The 20,298-nt window shown below is 36.1% G+C and overlaps 1 protein-coding gene across 5 annotated transcripts; it reads right to left on the bottom strand.

Moving 5' to 3' along the window:
- Positions 1–466: 466 nt before the first annotated feature.
- Positions 467–20,206, bottom strand: SYCP1 (synaptonemal complex protein 1). 5 transcript variants are annotated; one of them, XM_053969190.1, is made up of 28 exons: positions 20,072–20,206; positions 18,921–18,996; positions 18,712–18,758; positions 17,237–17,401; positions 16,775–16,842; positions 16,534–16,607; positions 15,188–15,246; positions 14,717–14,786; positions 14,028–14,101; positions 13,403–13,511; positions 12,846–12,940; positions 12,526–12,710; positions 12,016–12,083; positions 10,834–10,895; positions 10,242–10,345; positions 9,634–9,751; positions 9,310–9,380; positions 8,574–8,655; positions 7,653–7,715; positions 6,912–6,974; positions 5,813–5,929; positions 5,095–5,205; positions 4,356–4,448; positions 3,378–3,452; positions 3,046–3,105; positions 1,686–1,832; positions 1,303–1,389; positions 467–1,217 (listed from the first exon to the last, which is right to left on the bottom strand). In XM_053969190.1, the coding sequence occupies exons 1-28, from the start codon at positions 20,147–20,149 to the stop codon at positions 1,074–1,076; spliced, it is 2,565 nt and encodes an 854-aa protein (XP_053825165.1). In that variant the 5' UTR covers positions 20,150–20,206; the 3' UTR covers positions 467–1,073. The 5 variants fall into 5 exon arrangements, with proteins under 5 accessions (XP_053825165.1, XP_053825166.1, XP_053825167.1 ...); XM_053969191.1 differs by having other exon boundaries at positions 10,834–10,892; XM_053969192.1 differs by having other exon boundaries at positions 12,526–12,653.
- Positions 20,207–20,298: the final 92 nt, after the last annotated feature.

The following is a 20,298-nucleotide window of genomic DNA, read 5'->3' as shown; positions in this document are numbered from 1 at the left end:
TCCCAACCCCACAGATCCCAGCTGTCCACCCCTCCAAACCACTTCATGCAATAGAAATGGCCCCAAGATCCATCAATCCATCCTCCTGGCAGTCCCAGAGGTTCCCCTTCTCTGGGCTCCCCAGGTGGGTGCCAGAGGGGCTCCAGGGGTACTGCCTGCTATTGATACATATTATAATATTGGCTTTTCGTAAATGTTAAAATGGATTCTATATGTGTGATGTTAAAGTAACTTTGTTATAAAGATACAGGTTTTATTTCTTTTAAGATGTACTTGTAGTTTTCTTGTTATGTCTAGGCTCTGAAGTAGGGTTTGTCATTGTCATTGTGAAACCAAGATTAATCAAGGATTAATACAGAAATAGATGTTCTAATCTATCCTTACACTTCTGCTGGTCCCTAGGAAGGCTGGTGGGTGATTTCTGTCTGTGTTCAAATATTTAAAGTAACAACATCTAGTACCACACTTTATATTTCAGCTAAACAATTTAATGGCATCTTAACATTGTTTTCACGATCTTATAACGTGCATATTTTATTCCTTATGAAGCTGAAATCTTTTAAAATACAAGTAATTCTACTGAAATTTTAGAAGTTTCAAAACCGTTTCAACATACTGAAAACAAAACAGTCTAAAAAGACAAGTCTAACAGCCATTAAAGTGCAGGGAAAAGCAAGAGGACTTCAGGTAAAAGTACATACATTTAACAGCTACATTTCTTCCACTAAGTATTTATGTGTTAAGAAAAACAGAGTAAATTTAAAAGAACAGAAGTTCTTTAAAACCAGAATCTCTAATGCCAGAAACAGCTTCGAAACAACTTTCTATGTAGTTATATTTATTTCAAAATTTAAAATTGGCTAATTTGTGTCCCAACATTTTGAAGCACAAGGGAGGAAAGGTGGAAAATGCTCTGCAGGGGGACGTAGTTATAGATCTATAAAGTTTATAGTGTAAAGGAATGAACATAGTATTAAACACACTGAGTGTGACAGAAAAATGCAACAAAGTACTAATTCTGAGAGAAAAACAACCCTGTGGTGGCACCAGTAAGCAGTGGATATTTCTGCATTTTAAGCAAAGAACTTTACAACATCTTTAATTTTTCTTTTCCTGTCCATTTTGGAAACCGCAATCCACCCCGCCTCGCGCATTCTCCTCATGGTTTTGAGTTTCAGGGCAGAGCCTGGAGATTTCACATTGGATGGAGCTGGTGTCTAGGAAGGAAAATAAAGCCATCCATTAGTTTCTGTAAACAATCTGATTAACTGTTTGCTTTAATCTTATGAAAGGCTAACATACCTTTTTTGGTGCTGTGGAATGTAACTGTGAAGCTTGTGGATAATCGTTGTACAATTTTTTAAACATTTCTTCTTCTGAGACTATGCTCTAATAAATTTAAAAGGTACTTAGTTACACTATATTAAAAAATACTTTTTCTTTCCCCCTAAAGATATTAAACTATGAAAAAAAAAAGTTTATATGTCATTATGAGGCATAACAGTTCAATAAAAAGAATGTTGATTATGTACATACAACTACAATTCAAGAAAGAACCAATAAAATAAAAATATACATGTAAATATTGGCTTGAATGTGGAAGTCCAAACTCTTTATCTTCATTCTTAGACACAGCAGTGAGCACAAAGGACTGTTCAGCACATGATTTGTTCTCTGACTCTTACCAGGAGGTCAGCGTGCTCAGAACTGTCTGACTGGGTATCCAGCTGGAGAAGCACTTTCTGCTTTTTCCTTGTGCTTTGCTCTGAAGGCAGGTTTGTGCTTCTTCCACTTTGCATTTTATCTGTTGGAGGAGTCTTTATAATATATGTCTGGGAAAGAAAACATTTATATTTTTAGATTGTATTTTATGGGGTAAGTAGAGAATCTAAATGCACACTCATGACCCAGTTTACAGTCTGAGTGTCCAAGAAGACACCTGAGAGACATGGTGGAACTATTATCCTTCCATCCAAACATGAAGCAAAAACTCAAACAAAGTGGGATGGGGTGGAAATATATTTTTTTGGTCACCAAACAAGGAGAACGAAGAGGAAGCTATGGAAGAGCTGAGTTTCATGGCACATTTATTTAAGTTCTTCATGCTTATCTGCAGAAATTCAGGTTATTCTGAACTGTAGCCACTACATGTGGACTATATCGAACATCTAAGAAAATGGAAACAAACAAAACTTCAGGAAAAGACTTTCAGAGAAATATAGATAGCTATGTCAAGATTGGTGTTACTTAAAATAGTCTTTTCACTAGAAGTTAAACTGAGAAGCATTGCAATGGTCCAGTGCAGTCTTTTTTTTGAAAGATAACATCAAAATGGTGCTGGACTCTATTGTTCCAGTATGAAAACCACAAGTGAACTTCTGACAGGGAAGAAGGGTAAGTTCTGCAGTCAGGACTACTTTGATACTTTGTCAATTTTTACAGCTATATAAGCTTTTTTCTCTTCCACAGAGAAAAAGTGCCTTTACAAATGGACACTTTTAAGACTAAGTAAAACAATTCTAGAGATACAAAGCAACAACTGAGCAAGAAGAATTACACACTGGGAGCTCTTCCAGAAACTGCTGTCTGATATCCCCATGGAATGGCATGACCCTTTAAAATCCCTTCTTATCCCAGGGAAAAAAGAAAAAAAAAAATCTACAGAGAAGTAAGAAATACAGGCAGAAAAATGCAACAAGAAAAATTCACTGTTAGGAGTTACAAAACTTCAGTGTTGGACTGCCCAAGGGGCTTCCTGTGCAGGTACAAAAGGAGACTTTTTTTTCTTTTCCACCATGTTGACTTCTGTAGGAATATAATTTGGAGACTTTCTATTTTTGATATGAATAGATTCACTGTATAGATCTAAACAAGGTTTAGGAGTCTCAGGAACATAAATTTGTATTTTCTATAATTTAAGAAGTTTTGAGTTAAAAGCATTCCAATGTCTTTTGTTGAATGCAAATAAATTATCATGGCACTTCAATTGATTCTACATATACAAATACTACCAAATTCTAAAATCAATTAAAAAGTTAAAGTTACCTTGTGTTTCTTTTCACTTTCAAGAATCATATTGCGAGACTGCTGTTTTACAAGATTCTCCTAAAAAAGAGTTATGTGACAGGAAGTAAATATTTATTTGAATTCAGTTGTTAAAAATCTTCTTGGTGTTATTACAGAACACAGTCTATAATCACAGACCTACAAAGTTCACACAAATATATGACCAGATTTAGTACAACCTCAGCATTCAAAAGTCATTGTTTTTCTATTCAGTTTCATTTCTTATATAATTTCTCTTACAGCACAGGCCCAGGCCACACTGAGAGGTTGTCATCTCTCACCCACACTGCTCAGTTAGTAAAAGACTCCACCTTTTCTTCAATTTCTGCTTTCAGTTGTTCTTTAAGGGATGACAGTTCACTTTTCAAACGTGACATCTCATTTTCCTAAAAACAATTAAATAAAGGGTTAAGGTAAAAGAACATGGTGTCACTAAATTCAGTGAGGGGAAGGAAGGAAAGAAGTGCTCCAAACGTCAGAACTGAGATTCTTTTGCAAGCTGTAGTGAGGACTATAATACAACAAACTGTCTCCCTGTAATTCACAAAGCGCATGGGGGAATGCAGAGATCCACTCCCAGCCCATGAGAAAAGGTGCTGGAGTGAGTGGATGCTAAAAAGCTGCAGTCTAGCGGGAAATTCAAAGAGAGAAGACAGAGAAACAGGACCCCTGCTTCCAAACTAGAACAGCTCCTCCTGAAAAGACTACACCCCATGAACTAATAACTCATGCAAAACAGTTGTGGGAAGACTGTTTGCCTGTGAGAGGGACTCACGTTGCAGCAGGTTGGGCGGGACTGCTACTCGTAAAAATTAAAACCACACTGGAAAAGTTCACAGAGAACTGTCTCTGGTGGGAAAGACCCCACAGCACAGCAAGAAAAAGAAACTCTCTAAGCAAACTGAAAAACAATTTTTAGAAGTCACAAACTGACTAAAGATTACATGTTTTGTCTCTCTGTGCAGTCGGTGGGTAAGAGGGAGGGATTAGGAAAAAAGGTATATTAAAGGTTTATTTTAATTCTCATTACTCACTTTAAATTCTATTAATAATAAATTTTCTTGATACTATTTAAGTTTGAACCTGTTTTACCCTTGAAGTGTTTTTCTCCTAATCCTTATCTCAACTCAGGAGCCCTTGAACTTTTCTTTCCCCTCCTCTGTTCAACTATAGCAGAGAAAAATGAGTGAATATTCTTTTGTGTGCCTGGCACTTAGCCAGTATAAAACCACTACACAAGGACATCAGCCCCTTCACTGAATTATTTAACATTGGAAAGTGCTCCTTACCATTGCTCTTTCTGATGATAACTGCTTTTGCTGTTTAATTTTATATACTTTTAACTCTGCATCTTTTTCTTCGACCATTTTATCATATTCGTTCTGTGTTTAAAAAAACAAACCAACAACAAACTCAACACATGTCACTAAATGTTACAATTATAGAGCTATCCAGTCTTAAAACATCAGTAATTTTTTCACACCAGGCTCTTAAGATCCACAAAGTACCATGAAGAAACGCTGATCCTTCTGCAGAAACTGTAAAACAGAAAATGCTCGATGCAAGTATTATTCTGTGGACTGGCAGAGAGTGCTTTATTTCTATGCAGCAATACGTGTTCAGCACCTAAGAGCCAGCTGTGCTATTTTTATTAATGGTATCTGCTAAATATATTGCAAAAGAGAGTAATAGAAAGGTAAACTAAAATGTGTCAAGCTAAACTGCTGACAGTACATAATGTCCTCAGAGAAAGAGGCCAAACTGATACTGAAAAATACTGCATTCAAAGGGTATCAAAGAAGCCTGAATTAAAAAAAAAAATCTAAAAATCCTAGAAGTTTGTATAAATTGAATTTATCTGCCCATAGGAATCTTCTCAAAATCTTCAAATTAATTTGATTTTAGCTGATGCAAAGTCAAGCATGTGTTCATCTTCCTTTTCCCAGATTCAGGCCTTTTTCTGGTTTTGAAAGGTTATTAACATGGTATCACACATTACAAGTCCCAGCAATCAGTAAAATCTCTTACCTTGTGCTTTTCCATAAGTGCCACCATTTCAGTTATCTTATGCTGACATCGAACATCAGTTTCTCTCTGTATCATTGCTGTTTCATCATAAAGCAACCTCAACTTTTCTATCTGTTAGTAACAAATTGCATTTCATTCATAAATGTAACAATGTATTTTTTTGACATCTACATTTAATTTCCTCTTCCCCCCCCCCCCCCCCCCCCCCCGTGGGTGCAAAGTATGTAGTCCCACTTGGGCTTCATTTGCTTTTAAGGTCTGTTTCAAATCCCACATCTTTTATGCAGATTGTTAAAATGGGCAAGAACAAAGGTACATCCATAGCAGGCAAGTTCGCTTCAAACCAAAAGGCCATTTCAAGCACTCTGCCCTAACATTTCTTAGCATTACCATCAAAAAATGTGTGGGCAGAAAAATACTAACATGGGATAAGTTATAATCTAATTTAACTATGCTGACTTTATACCAAGGGTAGAATTTCTTTGAACTGCATCTTGAAAGAAAGAATTTTTAACAGAGTTCTTATTTTCAAAGACATATTCAAATACTTCAACTTAAGCATCTAATGCACTAAAGCTTTGCTCACAGGTATACACAAGAAGTTCCATTTATGTTGATAAGACTGAAATGTAAGAGCAAGGACTCCGGCCAATAAAGTTTCATATAAGCATATTAAATTTTTAAAAATTTAATTGCAGTAAAAATTAACACCTCTCACCTCTTCGCGAAGTTTATTTTCATTTACTTTTCTTGTTTCTATGTCTTTTTGATAGATGTCAACTGCTTCCTTATGTTGCTTGTTCATATTTTCCATCTCTAATTGCAAGTTATTCACCTTTTGAGAATGCAGAATTGCTAATGTTTGTTTAGGAATTACTACATTAATAATTTTTTCTTACCTCTTATTTTTGAGCAGAAACTCAAAAATACAGTTACTTTTCAGGTATATGATTAAAATGTTTCCTATTTAAAAGATCAGCTTTTTTTTAAATAAAGAACTGAACTTTGGCCTGAAGTGAGTTAGAAAATACTGAAAGAAACAATGGTAACAGCACAATGGGGAAGACTGCCCTAAGCAGTCACCCTAAATGCTGTGAATGCCTCAGAAAAAAACAAATACAGATGGAGATTTTATTCCCTCTCTTGTAAATCTATATAAAATTTTCACAGGTTTTATGGTACATTTTCCTCCCAGCTGTGCATTTTCATTACAGTTCTTCCTTGTAAGTTTATCACATGAATATCCTCAAAAAAGTCCACTTTTCTTCAAGTGCAGTACCCAGAGCTGGACACAATATTCCCATCAGAGGGATTGCTACAGCAGAACACATTTAAAGAACAGCCTAAAGTGAATTATATATATATACATATATATATATATATATATATATATATATATATATACACTGAATTTTTATATATATATATGAATTATATATATATATATATATATATATATATATATATCTTTTAAATGCTTTTCTGTTACAATGAGATTGCTGAACCCTGTTCAGTCCACTATCAACAAAAGAAAAAAAAAAAGAAAAAAAAAAAAAAAAAAAAAAAAAAAAAAAGAAAGGAACAGTTTAGAAACATAATTAATTACAATGTGAAGTCCATCCCTTTTAAATGTGCAATACTCAGTGCCCAATGATTAAAAATGGAAGCATCTTCTAAAAACTATGAGCTCATTCCTGCAAAATCTATATCCCAGATCCATAAACCAGTTCAGAATGTATTTAACAAGTATTATCATTAGTTACACTGGGACTTAAAAACACTCACCTCATCTTCTATGTGATGTTCTTTAAACCTACCTTCCCTTCATAAATATTGTTTTTCTTGCTTTCTGCAGTAATTTTCTTTTTCAGCACCTTATTCTGTTGAAATAAAACAGACACTGTACCTTAATAAGTTAATAGAATTATGTAATGGTTTAACTGCATCAAAAATGTCAGAATCTTCAAAATTCCATCTTTCATCAGGCAAATAACTGTCTGTTGTGCAGCTCAGGTTCCAGACCAATTCTTCAAACAAAAGAATGCTCAACTAATTTCTGTGATAATTACTGTTTCTTCATGACCTTAAGAAAGGCTCCTCCTCAGCAACAGCAGGGAATAACAAATGAGGTGCAGAATCGGAATTAAAACTAAGATGCTGCTGACAGAAGATGTGAAGATGTCATGACAAAAAATACAAGTTATCTATTTTTACAGTGAAGTTACTACAATTTGTGCTAGTGCAGAATTCTTTTCTACTAGTGGTAACTGAGGTACTTATTACAAGTACATAAACAATACTATGTACTAAATGAAAAAAAGTAGAGGTTTATTAAAGATATTATTTTTGTAATTGCTTTTTTTCAAATTAAGGCTCATTTAACAAATCAAGTGATTCCAAAGATGACTCCTTAATTTGCTCAGGGTTAGGATAAGAAAGGAAAATTTTTAAATTACATAGGTGTATCTAAAGATATCACTGCAGACACAAACCTCCTGAAAAGTCAACCCAAAATACCACGTGTTTATGTATTTGTGACATTTAAAATCTCTACACACCTCCTGCTGCAACTCTTCAATGCATTTGGTTTTATTTTCCACCTGTTTCTTTAAATTATTCATCTGAAAGAGATATTTCAAACATTGATTAGTAAGTTCTAAAAATGACTCCCTATATTAGCAATTCCTGTAAGTGTTCTCAAACATGCACTTGCACCAGTCTGGTTTATTCCAATGGGACTGAAACAAGCTGATGTGTTAGAATGATCAGAGTTTTAGCCATAATGTACTACAAGATGTTAATTAATAGCAGTGAACCAGTTCCTTAGTGGTTATAGAGTTAAGAAAGAAGAAGAAAAAACCCTCAGTATCTTCACAATTTAAAAAAATACAATTGTATGTAGTTCCCTACAAACCATGAAAAAAATAATTTCCCCAATTATTTTCTAGAATCTTCAACTGCTTTTCCTCTCTTGAAATTTCATTTTCAATACTCTTAATCTGAAATTATAATTGCAAATCTTTGACTTTTACAAGGAAATTTTGAAATCCATTCTAATGCTAAAAACCCCAGGTTGCTTTGAAACAATAGAAAGAAAGTAAAAATATTTGAATCTATTTAAGCTAAAACTCATATTACATATAAAAAGCTAATCCAGAGCCCATCCATCACTGAGTGGGTATAAGAAATAACAGAAAAGCAGGGCCTCTGTTTGCCTGAAAACAAACAAATCTTTAATATTAAACTTCCCAACAAAGAGTAAGCATCCCAGTGACTGTGCTTGTCTTTTGAAACAACAGGGCTCAGCATGTGGACACACAATGTCACAGCTGGCAGCAGCTGTGAAAGAAGAAAGCCTCTGGCAGAAATCACATCCCCCCAGGCAGAGTTTTGCAGAAAAAATCCCAACAAAGATTTTACATTTAGATTCTGTCCTACAGGTTATGTAACATATTTTCATGACACACATCGTGACGTACGTTTTCTTCTCTTTCATCCAGTGTACTTTTAACCTCTTCACCTGTCTTTGCCATTTTCTCCTTCAAAGACTCCAGTTCATTTCTAAGTGCCAAATTAACAAGCATAAGTAAATATTTACTTATTGCCTTTAACTTATTTTCAGTACTTCTAATAAACCTGTATTTTATTTTCTAAAAAGAGCTGCTAATGTTGATAGGAACTGCATAAGCTGCTTAATGAAAATGTTCTTAAAATGAAGCAACATGCCTAATAAGTCAATATGTGAACTGTCTATACTTTTTTAAGTAGAAAAAGATGTTCCAGCTAACCTAAGGAAAATACATCCTAACCTGGAATATTGTAATGCAGCTGTGAAACATGGGAGGTTGCCTGTCTATTGAACTGATGATACAGAGACTTCTGCAGAGAGTAACACGAATCGTTTTGCCTTGTCACATTTAATCCATAACCTTGAACTTCCATTTTAATTTCCTTCACCCCTAAGATATCTAATGCAAAACAAGATAGCTCTTTCTATGTAATACAAAATGATGGCAAACGTTCCTGTAGCAATGGGTATTTCTAATCTGAGAGAATTTCTACTTGGCCAAGAGCAATTCTGAATAGTTTCTGTTTAGCTATATAATGTAGAAAAACATTCACCAAAAAACCCCAGAAAGCAGCATATGAACACAACTAACTATTTGAGTCTACTTCCTTTAACAATATCAGATACTAATATTTGTTTTTACTTGCCTTAGCTGGCCATTTGCCTCTTCTAGGTTTTCAACTAACTGCTTTGTATTTTCTTCTTTTTTCTTACTATCCTAAATAAAGACCCGTGTCAGCAAAGAAATGAAATTCAAAGCGACTTCTTAAAAAATTCAAAGACATCCAAAGCGCACTGACCTGCCTTACTCACAAGTGTAAATACACTTCCTTTCCAATTCAAACACAAAAAATGGTTCAGGTACTCTACAGAACCATGTCACGTTGCAGCTCATCATCTGATTTGTCAAACTGAGCACTTTGTAAAATTGAGCATTATCCTTTAAAAAAAGCTGGAAGTTTATAACTTGCCTCTTGCTGTTCTTGCAGTTTCTTAAGTTCTGCAGCCACAACATTTTTCTCTTGTGCTATTTGTTCTTTCTCTAGTGAAAGCTTATTGAGATACACTGCTAGTTGTTCGTTCTTTAACCTAATTTAAAACAAATGGCCAAGAGGAGTAAGAACATATAATTTGAAATCTCCTCTTAAATTAAACATACCCATTATCAAGTGTTATTCCATGCTGAAAAAAGTCCAGGCCTTTATCTACAAAGCTTTGCAGCAAAGTCATGGGGGGGATATAAAAAGGTGACAGAAGAGGGAAAGAAAACCAGAGTCAACTTTTACATAAATATAATGGTTAGTGAAGATGATGTAGTTCAAAGCAAGATTTAACAATGAATTCAGAAACTTTCTCTTCTTGTTAAACAAGTCAAAGATACATGGAACAACTACAGATGTCATAGAATACATACAAATAGACAAAGTGTAATTTAGAAATGTAAGTATATAATCAATGTCATACTATGTGGTTCAAAACTTTCATTAGAAAACAATCATAGCTCATTTCACTGTGTATTAAAGCAACTTCTACGTAACATAAAAAAAAATTAAATACTATATTTTCAAAATTGTCATACGCCTCTTGTTCAAGATCTGTTTTCAGAGTCACAAGCTGGTTTAAATAATTCTGTTCCTTTTCAGCTGTACTAGTCAGCTGTGCTTTCAAATCAGGGATTTCTTTCTGCAAAATGAAAAGGAAGACTTTTGAGTATACATGTGTAAACTACAACTCATGGAGGTTATCAGACATGAACTAAGAGCACAAGGCTTTCAGAAGAACCAAATAACATCCATGTCACAGATTATCCAGACTGTATCTCTACATATCTCTGGTGGGATATGGAAGTGGTGTGAGACAGTGAATTCTGACACCAATGCTGTTTATGTCCCCTGCTGTGAGTTTAACTACCCAGTCTACTAAAAACTACTAAATTAGATTCCTTGGACATGATTTTAAAGAAAGACATCAGAGACAAGAAAAGCCAAAACACAGGAGACAAGAAAAACAGTAGCAATAAAGAAGTTCTTCAAATAAAACACTGAGATTTTGTGTGAAAAGGTTTAGCAGAAATGTTAAGGTAGACTAGACGGTGTTTATTTATGGCATTTAAGATACTTACAAAGCAAGAGGAATTTCAATACCATGAGATTAATAAAATGAACATTTACCAGAGTTTCTGACAGCTCTTCAAGTTGCACTTCTTTATCACATTTTACTTTAGTCATCTCTTCTACAGCACATGCAATGTAAAATTAATGGAACAGAAATATTTTTTCATATTTAGTAGGCAGTATAAAACATTTACCCTTTTGCAATACCCAGTTCTCAAAACTTGTTGGATTAAGTTAAGAAATTGTAAAGCTAATTTATGACTTAAACTAAATGTGGACTTGAAAAATAATTAAGAAAGACATTAGCAAACCCGTATCTGAAGAAAAACTAATTATTTATCTTAAATGAAATTGAGAGCCTATTATGTTTTCCACAATTATGGTTTCAAATGAACCATGGACTGTAGGACTAGAATATTCTCCAAGTATTGATGCATCTGCACTGTTCCACAAAAAAAAAAAAAATCTGAACTGCTGAAGGTATCACATGGATATGCTGAAAAAGGAAACCAGCCGTTACTAACTTCCAAATGTTTTCTATGTGCACATTCCCAATGCTGGTATTTTTTGCAAGTACACAACACCAAGGTCGTGTTTGGTGTGGAACTCTCACAGGTCTCATCTTGCCCTGTTCTAGACAAGCATTAGCAGATCCCTCTTGAGCACCTCTCCATAGATGCCCTCAACGTAGACAGAGACATCCAACTGCATTTCTCATCTGCCAGATGAGATCTGGGGCCATGTGCTGCACCCCAGGAAAACCACCCTGAAGGCAGATCTCTTACTCTGGGGACTAAGGAGCACATCCCTAGAAACCACATGCTATCAAAGCAGTGTTTAAAGACAGCCCCTGCCAGCATCATTCCACATCCAGCATGGGGAGGGTCTACAGAAACCTTAATTAGGAGGGTTTTATCTCTGCTACAAGCTACAGAAGTCACTTCTGGCACCTGCAGTGCTACTGGTCTTAGCTGGAAACCAAAATTACTTCCATGAGAATTCATGCATGGATGGTCTTACTATTGGAGCTCTGCACAGCACTGCCTTTGGCTGTTGCCAGTACCAATGACTGCCAAAGAAAAGGGAGTCAGCTGAGTAAAAATAAATTTAAGCATTCCTGACAGGTACAGGTATTGTAGAATCATTTCTCCAGCTAATAGAGACAGTCCATTTCCAGAAAACAGCAGAAAACATTTTTATTACTGCCTAGCTCATTTTCTGCCTTTCTACAAGCCTTACCCAGTTCAGCAGATTTATTTTGCAGCTCCAAGGTAAGCAGCTTTGAATCATCTTCATATTTCTTTAATCTAAGAAAATGGCAATTAAAAAACCCCAAATGTATAGTACAAAGCACTGCATTTGAAATTTAAAGGACAGTAAGACAAAGTCTTACCACAAGCACTTTTAAGAACATTTACCTTTCAACAGGCAGATGATATATCTGCCTGCAACTCATATCAAATTTCACTTTTACAACTTCAGAACAGTAGACATAAAAGTAAACAAATATATAGTTACAAAAATCTGTATTTCTTAAAGACAGAATTATGAAAGTTGGAGGAGGTAAAAATTTACTTTTTATAGACCAGTATCAACTATCACAAATAAAAAAAAATACATTGAATTCTCTGCATTTAGACCACTGTGTCAAAAAACCTCCAAATTTCAGCTTCATTTCCAGCTGTTCTTGGTTTTGTCATAGACTGCAACGCGTAAGATCACTCTTCCAATTTAAACTCTTTAATTTACCTATTTTGCTCTTTTTGCAGCAAGCTTTTCAAATTGGCAGTAGAAGTCTCAAACTCCTCTGTCAGGGCTGCCAGCAAAGCCTTCATTTTTTTACATTCTTCCTCCTTTTCTTCCTTTTCTCTAGTAACCTGAATTAATGTTTTCACTGTAGTCTGGAATTCGGTTTCTAAGTTCTTTTGAGTAACCTTCAAAACATTATATAATTTCTAAACATGTTTTGCAACAAATAGTACAGCTACTTCATATCTAAAGTATCTATAATTATTTATGCAAATACTCATCTAGTCTATTTATGCTGTAAAACTATAAGCAAGGTGTACCTCTGCCTTTTGCAATGAAATTTTAGCCTCTTCCAGCTCCGCCCTCAAATGTTCTTGACTGACCTGGGATTCCTTTAACATTTCTTCTTCATGTACTAAACAAAAAAAGATGTATGTTTATGTTTTTTTTAAATAGAATATTTACTAAAAAAATGCTGCTAAAATGGAAAATTACATACATTTGAAGAATTTAATTTAGACCAATGGTACTGACATCATATACTATAAAATACTTTGAAAATAGATGGCTTAAAAATATTGAAAATCAAGTTTTGAAAAGTAAATTTCCTCAGTGACACCTGTATGACTGTAAATTTGCAAAACTGAAGCAATGTATTTTCCCCTTGCAACTTTCAAAAGCTCTCACTGCTTGACTTGCCCTAAAAACTACTCTGCCAGTCCTGATCCCACATGAGCAGCTTCTGTTCCAAACAAAAATAAGGCCTTCAAGACCCCAAAATTCTGCTGCCAACCAGCAACAGAATAAGACTATCATGACCCTGTTTCCTATGCTTCTATAAACAATTACATTTAAACATAGCAGACAGAACTCTTACATTTTGCTTCTATTAAGTCAGCAATCTTATTTTGTGATGTCTGCAGCTGAGCCTTGATGTCTTTTATTACACCATCTTTTTCATCTCTCTGTATGATAAGAGCTGAAATCTAGCAAAATGCAAGAAATATCACAATGAAGTCTGGAAAAGGGACAGATACTAATTTCATTTGTAGCCCAGGTATGACAAGCAGACATTTTGCTGTCATTCAAGTTAGATTAGATAGATAAGAAAGAAAGAAAGAAAGAAAGAAAGAAAGAAAGAAAGAAAGAAAGAAAGAAAGAAAGAAAGAAAGAAAGAAAGAAAGAAAGAAAGAAAGAAAGAAAGAAAGAAAGAAAGAAAGAAAGAAAGAAAGAATGAATTTGGCTAGATATAATCTTAGCCAAATATTGATCAAGTCACATTACTCTAAACAAAAAAGCTCTCCAATTCAAATCTAAACCATGAATTCCAGTAGACTAAAGGTACTTTAACATCACTAAACTTAGCAGAATCTGACTTAAATGAAGCTTCAGATGTTATATTTTGTCTTTTTTACTAATACCCAGAAACACTACTTGGCTCTTGCATTGCCCCTTTAGTCACAAATAAAGCTCTACCTATTAGATGGTAAAACTGAGCAAACCTGCTTTTCCTTTTGACTGACTTCCAGTTTGTATTCTTTTTCAAACTTGTCCACTTTTTCTGCTTCTTCTTTTACTTTCGAGACACAGTAATATCCATAGTTAACTTTCTAGCTGAAATATACTCCAAGTTCAATACAACTTCCAGTTTAAGATTGCTTGCAATTGTACAGCTGTACAATTTGTTTCCCAAGAGTAATTGTTGAGGCAATGTTTGATTTTATTATCAAAATATCTTTTTTTGCCAGCTTTCCACAGAATTAGTCCATTACTCCATGTTTGTTGGAAGAAACAAACAGACAAGAGCATGTGAAAATGAAACAGGAACATAGTAGCCTATACATATATAGAGTGAGCATTCAGCTAAAGCTTCTGTAGCTAAACACTAGTGCATTATCATTTAAATAAACAAACTACATTAAATAAGTACTGATCTCTAGACTGTACTTCACAGACAAAACTTGGACTTTGAGTGACTATTTGAAAAATAAAGTTCCAAGTTTGGCCCAGTGGAACAACAATAGAAAAGGTCAGGCAGTGAACACAGGCAGCATGAGTAAAAGAAGGGTCCCAGTGTCTCAGGGTGACCTGCTCACTATTCAAACACTTGTCTGCCCTGAGACTGCACGTGTAATAAAAGCTATGAAGTACAAAATTGTTGAGCCAGTAGCTCAATAAACAAAATTCTCACATTTGAAACTCATTTCCATTCTGTCGTTCTCTGCTTGCACACGAAGCTCTTCAAATGCCACTGTCATTCTCTAAAAACAAAATTTAATATTTGAAGTTCAATATTGGAAAACCTGGAAACTTCTCCAGGGGCTGCTGCCAACCTCAGCCATTCTGAGAAACCACCAGGTAGGTGAAACAGAGTCCAAAAAGAAGACAGAAGGTCTGGCAGTCACCCAGCACTAAGCACATATCACACGGATCACATGGATCTACACCCCACGCGCCGCTGCGCTTTCTCCAGTGAATGTGCTTTATATAATACAAAAATAATTCTTGAAAAGGGATTGAAAACCCGGCTCCCTGCATCACACATGACATGATACACACACACGATGGACACAAATAACATCTTAACGTGTTACATAAACATGTAACTCAGCTCAGCAAATGCACACAACTCACATTCCTTTTATGAAGCTTGGTCACTTACTTCTATGTTGAGATGAAGTTGCTCATACAATTGCATTGTTTCTTCTTTTTCCTGTTCATCTGTCAAAGCAAGAATGTACAAGAAAAGGAATACCAGCTGTCCAAGTCAATATACGTAATCAGCATAATGAATTAAAAAAGGAATTATCAGCGCCATTCATATTAAATAAGTCATTATGAAACATGGTGCTAAAAGTTACAGAATGTAGGGAAAATGTGTATTTCATTGACACATTAAGCAAGCTCAGCTTTTAAATTTCCTTCCCAATATATTTTTTTCTGTGAAAAGTGTAATTCTGGATTCTTTTCTGTAACCATATTAATTATTATAGTATTAATGTTGTTGATAGTATTTGATAAACTGTAATCTAGGGTTTAGCACTGAATTTCTTCCTATCAGCAGAACTGTCATTATAAAATTGCAACAACACTCCATGTCCATATTTTCCTTCTTTCCTTTCACTTTTGTACATGACACTATTTTTCCCTATGAAAACAATTAAAAAGAGAACAGTAAGAAACACAGCTATCAAAAAAACCAGTACATCTATACACAAGTGTTTCTAGAATTAAGGCTAAAAAGAAATAGACACTTCTTAAGTACCAAGGATCAAGTTAGTAAAATTCTAATTATTATAATAACAATTCTAAATTTGGATATAAAGTAAAATTCCCAATCAAGACCATGTTTTAAAACCTCAAGAATTTAAACTTCATTAAGTTGTCCAACTGTCTTGGTTTGTTCAGTTTCACGAGAAGAATTCTAGTTACTCATTATATTTTGAGGTTAAGACCTTTTTTCCCCACAAATGTGTGATGGCTGAAAACAGGAACTGCCAGCTCTGGAAATTTGTTCCAGAGTGCTTCGAATTTAGAGTAAATTCTACTGCCTAAAAACAGGCATGAAGTGTCACTTCATATGTCTTAATATATTCACAGTACCCGGATGGGACTGAAAACCTTCAATGAGCTGACCAGACCTGAGGAGACCTGCCTGGCTCTGGAGTGGCTGTCAGTGGCTAATCAGGGGTGTTGGCACTGCCTCAAACCTGTATCACTGTTTAGGCACCCAAACAGCTCCCAGGCTGGCAACCTTTCAGCAAACAATTTTACTAGCTTCAAAAGTCCTCTGGATTTAGCACTACAAACCATACCTCTGTTAGACCTGCGGCTTCACTTCTAATTTTGTGAGCCACTTAAAATTCACTTCTCATTTTAAGAGCCACATCCAGTCGATCTCAACTGGAGAACTCATCTGAACAGAACAAGAGCTTTATTCTCTTTGTGAATTTAGAGCAAGCTAGAAGTATATTTACTCTCATAAATAAAAAATAAAAAAGCATTTACATTTGCTGGTCTTCTCTGTGAAGTGAGTGCAGGTTTCCTTGAGCAGATTACACAGATGCCTCGAAGCAGCAGCTCTAAAGGAGGGAAAAATACCATTTGTTTTCACGGGAGTGCACAGTACTTTGTGTACCTAAGGAGTAGCAATGTAAATGACCTTCAAAATTTAACAGCTATATAAAACTGCCTACATGAAAACTGATTATTTTCACCACAAAAGTATATCCTTGGTTCTACTACTTACTCTTTCAAGAGATCTTTATTTTCACATCTCTCATCTTCCAGTTCCAAATGGAGTTTTTCATTTTCAAACTAATTTCATAGGGAACAAATGCAAAAAGACATTGTTATTGAAAACTATATTAGAAATGCACTTCGACTTCTCAAATCCCTCATGAAAAAGTAATTTTGGGCATCAGTAGGCAGAAGTCTGTTTTATCTGGTGTTACATGCTGAGTCATCTTTTGCATTAAAGATGTAATAATTAATGAACAATAATTTACCAGCAACTGAGACACTTACAGGTATATTCTTCATACACACACTCACAGAGAAGAAGTGCATGCACCTTCTCAAAATAATCATTTTCTCAAGGCACAAACCAAACTGCAACAATCTTTACTATTTAATTGTATCAATTATATTGTCATACTAAATCAGGAAGCACTTAACTTCATCTATTCAATGTATACTATACAATACTGGCCTGCAGTTCTTGAATGTTTTTTTTCTGTGCCTCAATAATCTTTGTATATTCTTGGAGTTTTCTTTCTTTCTGGTTTAGTTCTGATTCCACAGACAGTTTCCACTGCTTGATCTTCTCAGCCTCTTTGTAGAGTTTTGAGAACAATTCATTCATTGTTTCTGTGTTCTATTAAAACGGGTTCCACAATTTAATCTCAAATACTATCTAATTAATATTGTTGTAGATAACATATTTATCTCCTAGAAACATCACAAGAGTAATATTTTTCCACAGATGGTGATATAAGCTTATATATGATCAGGAGCCAAAGTTTAAATCTTTGTGCATCTTCTCTGTATATATCAAAACGCATCACAGAGCACATAGGAGAAACAAACACAATGAAATATCCCAAACCACCTTCAGACATCACCATCAATAGATGGTCTTAAAGACATGGATAACTGCAGTCCACCAAAACCAATAAAACTTTTGCTAGAATTGTCAATGAACCCGAAATTCCTTCTAGTAGGTTCTTCACACCATTTCTTTCCTCTCCTTCTGACAGACACCGCTGAGTTAAGTAAAAGCAGCGTCAGAGACTTTGCCCAAGAGTACCTGTGATATTGCCATTAATGCACACACAGAGCAGGAAGAAAAACCACCACACTCATGCCCTTAGGACACTTTGAAAGTGTCCTACAAGCAGCGCTGGGCCAGTGGTCGAGGCAGGAAAGAGCAACGCACGAGCCCAAAGGGCCGTGGGGTTCATGTGCAACACCCCCGAACACCGTCCTTGCTTTGGCTGCGTCACAATATTGTTACAGTCCTGATGGTACTTTAAAAGCTGCTAGAATTAAAAACGTCTAGTCCTCAGGGATATGAAAATCAGCAGGGAGAGCGCAAGAAATGTGGTTTATTTTGTGGTAGCAAACAGTGTTTTGTAGCTGAAAGTACAGAAGCTATTGCAAAAGAATGAGCTTTACTGAGTTGTGCTAAAGCAGAAATATGCTGGTAAATACGCTGTGAAAATAATCCAGTGCTTGAAGAAACCACTAAATTCATTGTTTTCCAGATAAAATAAAGCCAGACAAGGCAATTGGGATAATCTACTTCAGTTTTCCAAAGAATACTCTGACTTCAACCTTTCTGCCCCTCAACAGAATATTCAGAACCAGTTCCACAAGGATACTTAAGGGTTTAAATCTTACTCTAATTAAAGCTCACAGACTTCATAGGCACTTCAAACAAAGAAAAAACCAACAACAACATTGCAGTCACCTTAATTTTTAAAGATCTGTCTCCAGGCATGTTCACTAAATCACAAATATCTCCTCTAAGTGATTAAGCTTTAAACAGGAGACAGAAAACATTATTCCCTTTTGACTGCTTCCTTTAGTCCTGAAATACCTACTGAATAATGCTTTAGGCACTGATTGGGAACAAATTCAAAATACCCCAAGGAATTAGATATGCAGAGTTGATACTTAGCTGACCTCTTCATCTACTTCAGAGCAAAGTTTTACTTGCTGTGAAATTGTATCTGAAACATGAAGAGATTTTGATCAATATATTTCTAAAAAAAGAAACAGTGAAACTGTACTTAACAGTTACAGATATGAAACTGTGAGACTACTCATGAAAATTAAAACTTGGCAATATATAAAAATCTAAAGAATGTACATGGCAAATATTTTAATTGTACCTGAATCAGTGATTTCGCCACGGTTCGACATGTTGAATGGCAACTTAAAATCATCATCTGAGCATTTGTTAAAACCCTGCACAAATTTAAAAATTAGTTTCTTATGGGTAGATTTGTAAAGAAGAATTATAAAATCCAGAAAAAAATCACTACAGATGATAGAAAATAGAATATTAATGAAAACAGAATTTTTATATTAATGAAAATAGAATTTTTCATTAATAAAACAGCTGCCTACAATTTTCAAAGCCCAAGGAATTGGTAATGGCTTTGGAACTCGCTTGCTTCTTACTTCACAGTGGTTTACCAAACTGTTGGTCTCCTGCAGTTTGCTTTATAGACTGTGGCCAAAGGGGAAGCTTTCAATGCAAGGAACTCAGCGGCTCCTGCCTGTCTGGGCACAGGCGCATGGTAAAGGACTCAAGGAGACAAATTACTTTTTTGAAGACCAGTAGTTGATATTTCTTTTTTGTTTTACTTCCAAGGGCAGTTCTAAACCATATCTGATTATGTTTCAGCATGAAAATACCCTTTTACAAGGTTTTTAAGTCACAGAAGTTCATCCTGTAAACGGCTAGCTCATCTGCTGTCATAATATCCCGTTTGAATCTCAACATATTTCATAAGGAGCTTCGACATGAAAAAAATAACTTGTTGAATTCCCATAACTCAGTGTGGGGACAGAACATTTTCACTGCACACTTGATGTGGTGAGACCAAGACATCAATGCCAGTGCGAGCATCTGAGTGGGGCACTGCTCGCTCTCTGTGCTGAATTACCCATACCAAATGCGGATTTACAACACAGAGCAGATGCTCGAGAAGATGATTCCCTTCAGTTTTGACAGAAAGTAACAACAGAAATCTGTGGAATTCAAACCGAAGATGTTCCCCGGGCACCAGTCTAGACATATGCACTGTAGTAAGTCCAGCGCAGGAGCCGTCCTGCCGCATGCAGGGCAGGTGTGTGTGTGCTCCAGCTCGTGGCTCTGCCGCAGCACTGTCCCCGTGTCCCCGGGGAAAGGCCCCTCCGCTTTCCCCCCCGGCCCCCTCCTCAGCCACGGCCTCCAGAGCAGCACAGCCCGAGGGGACGGCCGGGGCGGGGGGGTAGGTGTGGGCCGCCCTCAGCGACCCCGCGGCCGAGCGCTCACCTGGGATCTGCCCGCAGACACCTGCCCAGCACTCAGGCGCGGCGGCATGAACAATTTAAACCGGTTTTCCTTTTCCATGGCCCCGATACAAGGGCGGGCCGCAGCGCCGGCAGCTGTCGGCGGGCGCTGAGGGCAGGCGCGAAGGGCGGGAAGCGGCAGCGGCCCCTCAGCGCGGCGGGCGGGGGCGCCGCCTAGCGGAGCTCGCGGGGCGCAGGGCGCTGTCCGGC

The sequence above is a fragment of the Vidua macroura genome, unplaced genomic scaffold (genome assembly GCF_024509145.1).
Source record: "Vidua macroura isolate BioBank_ID:100142 unplaced genomic scaffold, ASM2450914v1 whyUn_scaffold_127, whole genome shotgun sequence".
NCBI lineage: Eukaryota > Metazoa > Chordata > Aves > Passeriformes > Viduidae > Vidua > Vidua macroura.
This window is presented reverse-complemented; position numbering and strand designations above follow the sequence as displayed.